The sequence below is a fragment of the Babylonia areolata genome, chromosome 23, assembly GCF_041734735.1.
Source record: "Babylonia areolata isolate BAREFJ2019XMU chromosome 23, ASM4173473v1, whole genome shotgun sequence".
Taxonomy (NCBI): domain Eukaryota; kingdom Metazoa; phylum Mollusca; class Gastropoda; order Neogastropoda; family Buccinidae; genus Babylonia; species Babylonia areolata.
The window spans coordinates 20,905,930-20,919,743 of NC_134898.1; the positions used below are offsets into that span (position 1 = coordinate 20,905,930).

Genomic DNA, 13,814 nt, shown 5'->3' on the forward strand with positions numbered 1-13,814 from the left:
CTACAATAGCGATATAGGTTTTCCGACTGCGTGGAAAGCCATTAATTTTGCCAACACCTATTTTGACTGATTTCAAAGCAGCTTCCATGAGAGGACTTATATCTCAAAATGTGTTACAAAGAATTGATCGGGTAATTCTTTAACTTGGTTTTCGGGTTTGTTTGGTTATTGAAGGAAGATGTGTCGAATTGTTTATCTGATTTCTGTTGAGGGGCGACTCTGATGACGTCTGGGGAAAAAAAGATGTGAATGGTGGTGATATCAAAGGATAAAAGCTTATATGATCAGCCTTCTCTCCATCTCATCTGTCTACCTCTTCACCTCCACCTTCCTGCCAAAAGCTCAGTGTTTTCTATGTACTGGAAAATCATTGTGGTGTTATTGTTGATTTCTCTGAATCCATTTGGATGATTTTGATAACATTTGACACGAACATAGCAGTCGCCTCTGCTGTCTACTCGGCGTAGAAACCCCCCAAAAAAACAGAGAGGAGAAAGTCTGCATACAGCATTTCTAGGATGCAGATATTGATTGGTGGAGCAGGTCCACGCAGGCGCGTGCTGATACCTCCGTCATTTCCTCTTAGCGCCATCTGCGGCCGGAAGTGGGCTGCCATTTTGGGAGTCCGTTTGCTTGACTTGCACCAACATTACGTGCTGGAGGAGAAGGTAGGGGGTGGGAGGGGTGAGGGGTGGGGGTGGGGGAGAGTAGGTGCTGCAGAGGATTGATGGGAGATGGCGGGGTGGGGGAGGGGAGGGGGGTAAGGGGGCTGTAGGGGAAGCAAGCACCCCAACAATGTTTTCCGCATCTCTCCGCTCCCTCCCCTCTCACTCCACCCGCCCCTTTTCCTCTTCCTTATTATTGTGAGTGTGGCGTTGATATAATTATTTGTGGTTATTGATTGTAAACAGCTGGTTGTCGATCCCCCCTACTCCCCCCCCCCCCCCGATCCCTCCCCTCCCCCCGTACCCCCGCACCCCGCAACCCCCCACCCACCTCCTCTCTATATAGTGAGCTTGTGGCGTTGATATAATTGTTTGGTGGTTGTTCATTTGTAAACAGCTAGCCGGTTGTTGCTGTGTTGTTGTTGCATGGCAAAGGATTTGAGACCCTGTGGTTTATAAATGAATGGTATGATTGGATGATTGTTTGTTCATTATGTGTGGACATTTTCTTCACAGCCCGCTCCCTTTTACAGTTTTTTTTTTTTAATTTATAGATTTTATCATACCTACCCCACCACCTAAAAAAACGTGATTAATGTGTTGTTCTTTCATCAGTGCGTTGTCATTTTCTTAGTCAATGATTCAATCGTTAACTGTTCATACATTCACTGTATTCGCGCGCGAAGGTATGCACACTCGCACACACACACACACAATCACACACACACACACACACACACACACACACACACACACACACACACACACACACACTGTCACCCACACCCTCTCTCTCTCTCTCTCCCTCTCTCTCTCTCTTCCTATCAGAATTTAAACAGAAAATCGTGGACTCTTTTGGCCAAGACTGGCATGCCTCACTTGAAAAGTGTGATTTCTTTCAAGTATATTCCAGTTTCAGTCAGTCAATATCTCTCAAAGTCTACTTTTATCAGCTTAAGAATATCTACTTACGAAAGTGTCTTGCTAAGTTTAGAACTGGAATGTCCCCCATGAAATACAGTTATTTGCGATACAGACCCCTTTTAGATAATGATGATAGATATTGTCCTTTCTGCCGTAATGCAATCGAAAATGAAGTGCACTTTCTTTTCCGTGTGTCACAGATATCAGGATCTGAGAGAGGAATTAATACCAACTAAGTATTACAGACATCCGTCATTCTTTAAGCTTTCTTTGATCCCAGCCTGTGAAAATGCTGATATTATAACAAAATGTTCTTTGTTTATATACAGAGCACTTAGCCGTAGAAAAGAATGTCTCAGTAATATTTCAATTAATGCATGGTATTTTTTCTTGAAACTGTGCACTCCTTGAAACTTTTTATGGGCTTTGACTCTCTCTCTGTGTTCCTCTGTGTGTGTGTGTGTGTGTGTGTGTGTGTGTGTGTCCTGTGTGTGTGTGTGTGTGTGTGTCTGTCTGTCTGTGTGTCTGTGTGTCTGTGTGTCTGTGTGTGTCTGTGTCCGTCCGCCCCCCCTCTCTCTCCCTCTTCCTCTCTCTTTCCTTCCTCCTGTTCAAATCGGCTGAGTATCAAAATGTGACAAAATAATATAATGCTCGAGGGGACTAGCTAGAATGTAGAATAGGTGTGCAAATGTGTGGGAAATCAATACCCTTATCCCTCCCGATTCAAAAACCGATTATATTCATGCAATATGCAGAAAGGGCGTTCAGAACTAGACACTAATCATATCAAATGCAAATGGTTTTATTCGCTCTAACGCGTAATTCCAAGCAACTGAAAAACAACAACAACAAAACGCTAACCACAAATAAATTGGGTGCAAATTGCCTGATAAGATTTCACCACGAGGATTTGGAATTAGGAATTAGAAGCAGTGGTGTCTACGCGAATCTTCGTTCGTTGTAATGCGGTGTGTGTGTGTGTGTGTGTGTGTGTGTGTGTGTGTGTGTGTGTGTGTGTGTGTGTGTGTGTGTGTGTGTGTGTGTGTGTGTGTGTTTTCAGAAGATTATGTTAAAAAATCAAACAAACAAATAAGTTGCATCGGAATAGCCTAATAAGATTTCGGCTCATGGATATGGACTCGGGGAATGTGGAAGCAGTGGTTTTTACAAGAAACTGAGACGGAAATTAGTTGTACGTCTTATAAAAAATGAAACGAAAAAAACAGGGCTCCATTCGTATCACACAACGGAGACTGTTTCGGAAAATATCCTCAAGCATTGTCATGTTTCAAAATACCTCTCTCATTTTTCAGACGAAAGTTATACAGCAAACTGTATCGTTTTTAAATACAGTAATGAAATCGTGGGACAACATAAGACTAAAAACATCCTGCAAGCAATTCAAATTCGCGGGGGGGAGGAAGAAAAAGAAAAAGAAAATTCGTTTAGCGTATGGATATCTTCTATTCCCCCCCCCCCCCCACCCCCAATCAGTTACACCATTGCACACCGCTCATCCGAGTCCTTCATACACAACCACACTCGAGTTCGTCTGTCGCAATCCCAAATCCCAGCGTCGGCCGTCCAAAGGGAGTTAAAACTAACTATCGATGTTTGGTCACCTTCCCCCCTACTCTCCTCCCTCGCTCTCCTTTCTAAGTAAGACGTACTTAATAATATGATTTTCAATATTTAGATAATGATTTTCGATTCACTTCGGCAGACAGTCAAGAATACCATAAACCCTTGTGCTCAAGGAATGGCTTATTGTCATCATCTCCTTTCGATATATATATATATATATATATATATATAGCTCTCTGTCTCTTCTTCCTTCCCTCCCTCCTTCTTTCCCATCATTCCCACCCACCAACCACCCACCCCAGACACCTCCTCTTTTCACTGGCTCTATATACTCTCTAATTAAGACTTGTCATGAATGTCAATTTTTACGTCCATAGACAGTGAAGAATACCACAGATCCGGTGCTCAAGGAATGCTTTGTTGTCATTATCTCTTTGTCTGTCTGTCTGTCTGTCTGTGGACTCTGGTTCTCTGTCTCCCCCTTCCCTCCCTCTTTCCCTTCATTCCATCATCCCCCCCCCCCTCCCCGCTTCTCTCCTTACTGGCTCTACTCTCTTGATAACACTTAACATGGATGTCTACATTTTCACGTCGACAGACAGTCAAGAAAAAACACAGACCCATGTGCTCAAGGAACGCTTTGTTATTGTCATTCTCTCTATGTCTGTCTAGCTGAAGACATAGGGCTGTCTGTCTCTCCTTCCCTCACTCCATCCCTCTTTCCCTTCATTCCTCTCCCCTCCCCCCCCCCCCCCGCACCCCCCACCCCCACCTCTCCCTCCTCCTCTCCTTACTGGCTCTACTCTCTTGATAACACTTAACATGGATGACTACATTTTCACGTCGACAGACAGTCAAGAAAAACCGCAGACCCCAGTGCTCAAGGAATGCTTTGTTGTTATTCTCTGTCTCTGTCTGTAGACATGGTTCTCAGTCTCTTCTTCCCTCCCCCTGTCCCTTCACCCCCCCCCCCCCGCCCCCCCACCCCCCCGCTCCCCCACCAACCCCCTTCTCCTTTCCTCTCCTCACTGGCTCTACTCTCTAGATTGACTTGTCATGAATTTCAATGTCCACGACGACAGACAGTCAAGAATACCACAGTGTTCAAAGAACGTTTTATTTTCATTCTCTCTTTTTTGCTGTGTCTCTCTGGCTCTCCTTCCCTCCCTCTTTCACCCACCCTCGTCCTCTCCTTACTGGCTCTACTCTCTGGATAAGACTTGTCATGAATGTCAATGTTCACGTCTTCAGTGTAGAATACCACAGACCCCGTGTTCAAAGAACGCTGTGTTGTCATTCTCTCTTCTTTTTGTTTATGTGTCTCCGTCTCTCTCTGTCTGTTCTTCCCTCCCTCTTTCCCTTCATTCCTCCCTCCCTCCCCCCTCCCCCCTCCCCCTCCTCTCTTCATTGGCTCTACTCTCTGGATAAGACTTGTCATGAATTTCAATGTTCACGTCGACAGTGTAGAATACCACAGACCCCGTGTTCAAAGAACGCTGTGTTGTCATTCTCTCTTCTTTTTGTTTATGTGTCTCCGTCTCTCTCTGTCTGTTCTTCCCTCCCTCTTTCCCTTCGTTCCTCCCTCCCTCCCCCCTCCCCCCTCCCCTCCTCTCTTCATTGGCTCTACACTCTAGATAAGACATGTCATGAATGTCAATGTTCACGTCGACAGTGTAGAATACCACAGACCCCGTGTTCAAAGAACGCTGTGTTGTCATTCTCTCTTCTTTTTGTTTATGTGTCTCCGTCTCTCTCTGTCTGTTCTTCCCTCCCTCTTTCCCTTCATTCCTCCCTCCCTCCCCCCTCCCCCCTCCTCTCTTCATTGGCTCTACACTCTAGATAAGACTTGTCGTGAATGTCAATGTTCACGTCGACAGTGTAGAATACCACAGACCCCGTGTTCAAAGAACGCTGTGTTGTCATTCTCTCTTCTTTTGTTTATGTGTCTCCGTCTCTCTCTGTCTGTTATTCCCTCCGTCTTTCCCTTCATTCCTCCCTCCCCTCCCCCCTCCCCCTCCTCTCTTCATTGGCTCTACTCTCTAGATAAGACTTGTCATGAATGTCAATGTTCACGTCCACAGACAGTGAAGAATACCACAGACCCCGTGTTCAAAGAACGCTTTATTGTCATTCTCTCTTTTTGTTTATGTGTCTCCGTCTCTGTCTGTTCTTCACTCCCTCTTTCCCTTCATTCCTCCACCCCCCACCCCCCTCTCACTCCTCTCTTCATTGGCTCTGCTCTCTAGATAAGACTTGTCATGAATGTCAATGTTCACGTCCACAGACAGTGAAGAATACCACAGACCCCGTGTTCAAAGAACGCTTTATTGTCATTCTCTCTTTTTGTTTATGTGTCTCCGTCTCTGTCTGTTCTTCACTCCCTCTTTCCCTTCATTCCTCCACCCCCCACCCCCCTCTCACTCCTCTCTTCATTGGCTCTGCTCTCTAGATAAGACTTGTCATGAATGTCAATGTTCACGTCCACAGACAGTGAAGAATACCACAGACCCCGTGTTCAAAGAACGCTTTATTGTCATTCTCTCTTTTTGTTTATGTGTCTCCGTCTCTGTCTGTTCTTCACTCCCTCTTTCCCTTCATTCCTCCACCCCCCCACCCCCCTCCCCCTCCTCTCTTCATTGGCTCTACTCTCTAGATAAGACATGTCATGAATGTCAATGTTCACGTCCACAGACAGTGAAGAATACCACAGACCCGGTCTTCAAGGAACGCTTTCTGTTTGGCGTGGAAGCCAAAGATCTACATAAGCGTGTTTTGACTCTGCAGGTGAAAAAAAAAACCCCGTGTGTGTGTGTGTGTGTGTGTGTGTGTGGTGTGTGTGTGTGTTTGTGTGTGTGTATGTGTGTGTGAGTGCGTGTGTGTGTGTGTGCGCGCGCGTTTGTGTGTGCGCGCGTGCGTATGTTTGCGAGTTTATGTGTATGTGTTTGTGCATGTGTGTGTGCGTGCATATGTGTGTGTATGCGCGCATTTGTGTATGCGCCCGTGTTTATATATATGTGTGTGTGTGTGTGTGTGTGTGTGTGTGTGTGTGTGCGTACGCGCATGTCTCTGTGTGAGACCTTTCTTTTGTTTTTATGTCCATTAAAAAAAACACACGAAAAAACCCAACATCTCTCTCTCTCTCTCTCTCTCTCTGTCTCTCTCTCTCTCTATATATATATATATTATCCGGTGTCCCCCAAAAAGTGAACCGCTTTTTGACAAGTATTTTCTCAATGACAGAGAAACCAAATTCGTACAGTAACCTTAGGGTATCATCAACCAGTCTGCAAAATATCTAAAAGTTTGGACGCAAATTATGCGAGTATTGTCGAATTGAAAACAGCATGTCAACAAAAAAAAGAAAAAAAAAAAAAATCAGAGCTGCGCAATGTGACCTTCATCATGTTCATGCCAGTTGCCAGGTGTTGGCATCTGTCAGTCAGTGTCAGTCTAAAAATATTGTCTGGGTGTCAAGTCTATTGATTTTTTTTTATTTTATTGTCGTCTGTATCCAAAATCAGTTCTGTCCAAAGTTTCAGTTTGGAAGGATGAACCATGCCTTTCAGTGAAAGTGATAAGGTTACCATTGAAAACTGTTTCAAGGAGAAAGCGAGTTTTCCTCTGATATTGGATTTTTTTACATGCTATTTTGAATTTGACAATATTCACATAATTTGCGTCCAAACTTTTAGATATTTTGCAGACTTGTTGATAATACCATAAGGTAAGTGTGTGAAAATTTTCAATGAATTAGGTTTCTCTATAACTGAGAAAATACTTGTCAAAAAGGGGTTCACTTTATATATATATATATATATATATATATATATATATATATATGTGTGTGTGTGTGTGTGTGTGTGTGTGTGTGTGTGTGTGTGTGTGTGTGTGTATCAGCCTCACATGTATAATCATACACTTACGCTGGTTTGCGTGTGTGTGTGTGCTTGCTTGCTTGCTTTGCGCGTGTATGTGCGTACGTACGTTCATGCATGTGTATACGTGCCGCGTATAATATTTATGTGTGGACGTGTCCTTCACCCCACCCACTACTACACACTCTCCACCGCCCCTGTCACCTCCCGCCCACACGACACCTCGTGATGTTGCAGGTGTACTCTGTGGACAAGTACGCCCGACAGAAGGTGATGGGTGAGGCTGACCTCCGGGTTGGGGACGTGGACCTCAACGCCCCCATCAAGATCTGGCTCAACCTCAGGGACCTGGATGAGGTCAGTCAGCGGAAGGGGAGCCCCGGGGGGATGAGTGAATGTGTGAGTGAGTGAGTGTGTGTCACAGTGTGTGTGTGTGTGTGTGTGTGTGAGAGAGAGAGAGAAGGGGGTAATTTATCAGTAATACTAGCCGAGTTTCCTTTAAGAAATAGTTTCTTATTATAGGTAGTTAAAGAGATTTAAAGGGGCGGAGGTGGGTGTCCTTTATTTTGAAAACTTTTTCAAAAAGGTAGTTAGATATTTGAAGGGGTGGGGAGGGGTCTTATGAATTTGAGAGCGTTTATTATAAGTAGTCAGAGATTTAAAGGGGTGGGGGTGGGGGTTCCTTTCATTTGAAAACGTTATTTCTATAGGCACTTAGAGATTTTTAAGGGTTGGGGGAGGAGTTCTTTCATTTGAAAACGTTTAGTGTAGAAGGTAGATAGAGACTGAAGAGTTTAAGGATCTTCTGGCAGATGAGCCTCAGTACCGCATGGGTAGGTCTTACTGGACCTGTAGACCAACTGTCAGGTTTGTCCAGATATTGGGCCTAATCGTTTGTTTGTTTGTTTGTTTGTTTTTGTTTGTTTTCTTTGGGTTTTTTGTTTGTTTGTTTGTTTGTTTTGTTTTGTATAGTTTGTATCATAGAAACATTGATAGTTTATGTAAGGATTGACGATACAAAAGGACCCACTACATGAGTCTTACTGGACCTGTGGACCGGCTATTGTCATGTTTGTTCAGATATTAATCGTTTATATTTCTTATTATATAATGATTGTATAGATAGGAAGGAGTGATGATTGGTGATGTGCTGACAGCGGGCAGAACCCACAGATATTAATCGTTTATATTTCTTATTATATAATGATTGTATAGATAGGAAGGAGTGATGATTGGTGATGTGCTGACAGCAGGCAGAAACCCACAGAGTACGGGGACTATTGATTAGGGAAGGAGTGTTGATTGGTGATGTGCTGACTGCGGGCAGAAACCCACAGAGTATGGGGACTATAGGGAAGGAGTGTTGATTGGTCAGTGATGTGCTGACTGGGGGGAGAAACCCACGGAGTATAGGGCACTATAGATTAGGGAAGGAGTGTTGATTGGTCAGTGGTGTGCTGACTGCGGGCAGAAACCCACAGAGTATAGGGGACTATACATTATGGAAGGAGTGTTGATTGGTCAGTGATGTGCTGACTGCGGGCAGAAACCCACAGAGTATAGGGGACTATACATTATGGAAGGAGTGTTGATTGATGATGTGCTGACAGCGGGCAGAAACCCACAGAGTATAGGGCACTATACATTATGGAAGGAGTGTTGATTGGTCAGTGATGTGCTGACTGGGGGCAGAAACCCAGAGTATAGGGTACTATACATTATGGAAGGAGTGTTGATTGGTGAGTGATGTGCTGACTGGGGGCAGAAACACACAGAGTATAGGGCACTATAGATTAGGGAAGGAGTGTTGATTGATGATGTGCTGACTGGGGTCAGAAACCCACAGAGTATAGGGTACTATACATTGTTGAAGGAGTGTTGATTGGTGATGTGCTGACTGCGGGCAGAAACCCACAGAGTATAGGGGACTATACATTATGGAAGGAGTGTTGATTGGTGATGTGCTGACTGGGGGCAGAAACCCACAGAGTATGGGGACTATAGATTAGGGAAGGAGTGTTGATTGGTCAGTGATGTGCTGACTGGGGGCAGAAACCCACAGAGCACGGGGACTATAGATTAGGGAAGGAGTGTTGATTGGTCAGTGATGTGCTGACTGGGGGCAGAAACCCACAGAGTATAGGGCACTATAGATTAGGGAAGGAGTGATGACTGTATGGTGATGTGCTGACTGCGGGCAGAAACCCACAGAGTATAGGGGACTATAGATAAGGGAAGGAGTGTTGATTGATGATGTGCTGACTGCGGGCAGAAACCCACAGAGCACGGGGACTATAGATTAGGGAAGGAGTGTTGATTGGTCAGTGATGTGCTGACTGGGGGCAGAAACCCACAGAGTATAGAGGACTATACATTATGGAAGGAGTGTTGATTGGTGATGTGCTGACTGCGGGCAGAAACCCACAGAGTACGGGGACTATAGATTAGGGAAGGAGTGTTGATTGGTCAGTGGTGTGCTGACAACGGGCAGAAACTCACAGAGTATAGGGCACTATAGATTAGGGAAGGAGTGTTGATTGATGATGTGCTGACAACGGGCAGAAACCCACAGAGTACGGGGACTATAGATTATGGAAGGAGTGTTGATTGGTCAGTGGTGTGCTGACTGGGGACAAAAACCCACAGAGTATGGGGACTATAGGGCAGGAGTGTTGATTGGTCAGTGATGTGCTGACTGGGGGCAGAAACCCACAGAGTATAGGGGACTATTGATTAGGGAAGGAGTGATGACTGCATGGTGATGTGCTGACTGGGGGCAGAAACCCACAGAGTATAGGGGACTATACATTATGGAAGGAGTGTTGATTGGTGATGTGCTGACTGGGGTCAGAAACCCACAGAGTATGGGGACTATAGATTAGGGATTGAGTGTTGATTGGTGATGTGCTGACTGGGGTCAGAAACCCACAGAGTATAGGGCACTATAGATTAGGGAAGGAGTGTTGATTGGTGATGTGCTGACTGGGGTCAGAAACCCACAGAGTATAGGGCACTATAGATTAGGGCAGGAGTGTTGATTGGTCAGTGATGTGCTGACTGGGGGCAGAAACCCACAGAGTATAGGGCACTATAGATTAGGGATTGAGTGATGATTGCATGGTGATGTGCTGATAGCGGGCAGAAACCCACAGAGTATAGGACACTATAGATTAGGGATTGAGTGATGATTGGTGATGTGCTGACAGCAGGCAGAACCCACAGAGTACGGGGACTATAGATTAGGGAAGGAGTGTTGATTGGTCAGTGATGTGCTGACAGCGGGCAGAAACCCACAGAGTATAGGGTACTATACATTATGGAAGGAGTGTTGATTGGTCAGTGATGTGCTGACTGGGGGCAGAAACCCACAGAGTATAGGGCACTATAGATTAGGGAAGGAGTGATGACTGCATGGTGATGTGCTGACTGGGGGCAGAAACCCACAGAGTATAGGGGACTATACATTATGGAAGGAGTGTTGATTGGTGATGTGCTGACTGCGGGCAGAAACCCACAGAGTATAGGGCACTATAGATTAGGGAAGGAGTGTTGACTGCATGGTGATGTGCTGACTGGGGTCAGAAACCCACAGAGTATAGGGGACTGTACATTATGGAAGGAGTGTTGATTGGTCAGTGGTGTGCTGACAACGGGCAGAAACCCACAGAGTATAGGGCACTATAGATTAGGGATTGAGTGATGATTGGTGATGTGCTGACAGCAGGCAGAAACCCACAGAGTACGGGGACTATAGATTAGGGAAGGAGTGTTGATTGGTCAGTGGTGTGCTGACTGGGGACAAAAACCCACAGAGTACGGGGACTATAGGGAAGGAGTGTTGATTGGTCAGTGATGTGCTGACTGGGGGCAGAAACACACAGAGTACGGGGACTATTGATTAGGGAAGGAGTGTTGATTGGTCAGTGATGTGCTGACTGGGGGGAGAAACCCACAGAGTACGGGGACTATTGATTAGGGATGGAGTGTTGATTGGTGATGTGCTGACTGGGGGCAGAAACCCACAGAGTATAGGGCACTATAGATTAGGGAAGGAGTGTTGATTGGTGATGTGCTGACTGGGGTCAGAAACCCACAGAGTACGGGGACTATTGATTAGGGAAGGAGTGTTGATTGGTGATGTGCTGACTGCGGGCAGAAACCCACGGAGTACGGGGACATCTTCTTCTCCCTCAGTTACCTGCCCACGGCCGAGAGGCTGACCATCGTCATCGTCAAGGCGCGCAACCTCAAATGGCGAGACGGCAAAGATACCGGAGGTTCTCCCCCTTTATGCATTTTTTTGAGCGGGGGCGGGGTGGTGGTGGTGGGGAATAATCTGTATTGACGTGTGTGTGTGTGTGTGTGTGTGTGTGTGTGTGTTCCGTGTGCGTGTATGTGTGTGTGTGTGTGTGTGTGTGTGTGTGTGTGACGCTCCAACTGATTTGTGAATGCGTCAGTCACTGTGTGTGTGTGTGTGTGTGTGTGTGTGTGTGTGTTTGAGGGAGAAACCGAGAGAGGGGTTAGATTTATGATACTCTCTCAACAGCCTGGCTAATTTCAAATGGTTTGACTGATCTTCACTGATTATCATTCTTTTTCTTATTAATATTAGATCTGTTCAAGTGTGATGATGATGTTCAAGACTGTATGATGATGATGATGATGATAATGTTGCTGTTGTTGTTTCCTGACGGCATAGGAACACGCAACTACTGATATCCAAAGGGACTTTAACTAAACGTATTTCTGAAATCACACACATCAGTTGCACGCACACGGCACACACACACACACACACACATTGCGCAGTGCGTAGTATATGTGTTCAGTGGCAAGCGCGCACGTGCGTACGAACACATACGCACATGTACACGTACACAGACGCACGCACAGAAAACTAGTAACGACAAAGGATAAACAAAAAAGTAAATAAATGAATTAATATTCGAATAAGTAACTGAAACTAATAAAGAAGTGCAGATAAATCAAAGTAACAGACAAGTACGCGAAACGGAATATAATTAAACCTTGAGGTTTAGATAAGCGCTACATTATATGTCATGGACTTATTAGCTGTGGTTTCAAAGACTTCTTGCCGGGATTAAGTGACTGCCGGTAAAATAACTTAATATATTTCAGTCTTGACTGAGAAGAAATAGCAAATGTACCCTCTTGAGACTTGGTCAGCCGTTCAACTCAACGGAAGTGATGGAGAGGTCAAATGGGGTCAAGGTAAAACAATCACAAACTGCATGAACGCCTCGGAGTGAGGTGGACATCTTTGCGAAGTAAAACCAACAGCTTTATGCGTGGCGCCAATGTTCTGAAGGTGTTTGACTTGCTTTCCAACTGTGATACTGTGCTTGACGTCTTGCAATTTGTAAATGTGAGTTTCTGATATTTACCGTTGTTTAGTGCCTTCAGTTTCCTTTTGTTCCAGTTTCACGGAGAAACCTCTATTCCACCAGTGTTCCATTTCAGTGCGTGCGCGCACTCTGTGTGTGTTCGTTCATTTCTTTAATGTCTATCCACAGTTGTGAATTTAGACGAAAATTCACCCCCTGTATCTTATTTTAACGTCCTAAATTATTGCATCTTTTGCCGGGTTATATTTTCTTAGTTTTGGGGATCAAATACGGAAAAAGCAAGGTGTATGGCACGTTAGTTTAGTGACTGAATCCGCATTAAAATTGAGTAAAATAAACGTACAAGATGAGTCGCAATCCACAGAAAATGGGTTACAACATCTACTAATGATAATATTGTTTCATACAATCATACATGCACAACAATTACCGGTGAAATAGGTTCCTGAGTTTAGGATGCTAAAATAGGACTTTATTTCCTTCCCCACCCACCCACCCGCCCATGCCACATTTCATCACTCTTATTCCTCTCTCCTCAGCTTGCTTCACACAGAAAAAAGTGTCAACTGAATAAAATAAAACAAGAAACAATTAAACTACTCGAACTAGCAAAAGTACAACAGAGAGCCAATGGGGCTTTTCATTAAACTCATATCTATTTCAAACATGTTGATAGGGTTATAAAACATCTCCAATGGAAGTGCATGAAACTGCAGATTTTGCAAATGCCAGAATGGGTGGGAAGTGTTTTAAGCTGTTCACATTCACTGATGATATGTATGAGGGTGACTGCATTACGACAAAGGCAAGTCACTTTTGAAGTAAATGTTGTTTTATTACATCTAATCATAATCTGTTTATTCTCAAACACAACATTATCAAAATGGGAGATGAATAACATAATTTTTAAAAATTAATTACATAGATTTAAAGAAGGCTGAAGGCCCTGCTCTCTGCTTTTGTGAAATCTCACATACAAGAAAACTATCCACATCACCTTAACGTATATATATATACAGATGGTTCAGTCCTTGCTAACAACAAGGCAAGGGCAGCATTGATAATTCCATAATTAAAAGTAGAGAAGTAGGTAAAGATTTTTCTATATTCACAGTGGAACTTAATGGCGATGTTGATGGGTCTAAATCATGTAATTAATCTGCCATATCTATATTTCGGGTGGTATTTTGTGTCAATTCAAAATCTTTATTACAAACATTAAAATGATTTAATTTGAAAACAATAGGAGAACTCATAACAGGGATTAATTTTTGTTGGATCCTTTCTACACAAAGGGATAGTAGTAATGAATATTCACAATGCAATTGAAATTTGTATACCATTTTCATTATTAAAAGGCTGTTACCTACCAGAGAAAACCTGCTATAGAACTATGTCTA

At 44.2% G+C, this 13,814-nt stretch overlaps 1 protein-coding gene across 1 annotated transcript in view; it reads left to right on the top strand.

Annotated features, from left to right (window-relative positions):
• Positions 1-13,814, top strand: part of LOC143298113 (synaptotagmin-12-like) — a 162,280-nt gene that overhangs the window by 138,181 nt on the left and 10,285 nt on the right. Inside the window, exons 6-8 of the mRNA XM_076610815.1 lie at positions 5,865-5,957; positions 7,286-7,405; positions 11,205-11,325. Coding sequence (XP_076466930.1) covers positions 5,865-5,957; positions 7,286-7,405; positions 11,205-11,325 — 334 coding nt within the window. The remainder of the gene's footprint in view (positions 1-5,864; positions 5,958-7,285; positions 7,406-11,204; positions 11,326-13,814) is intronic.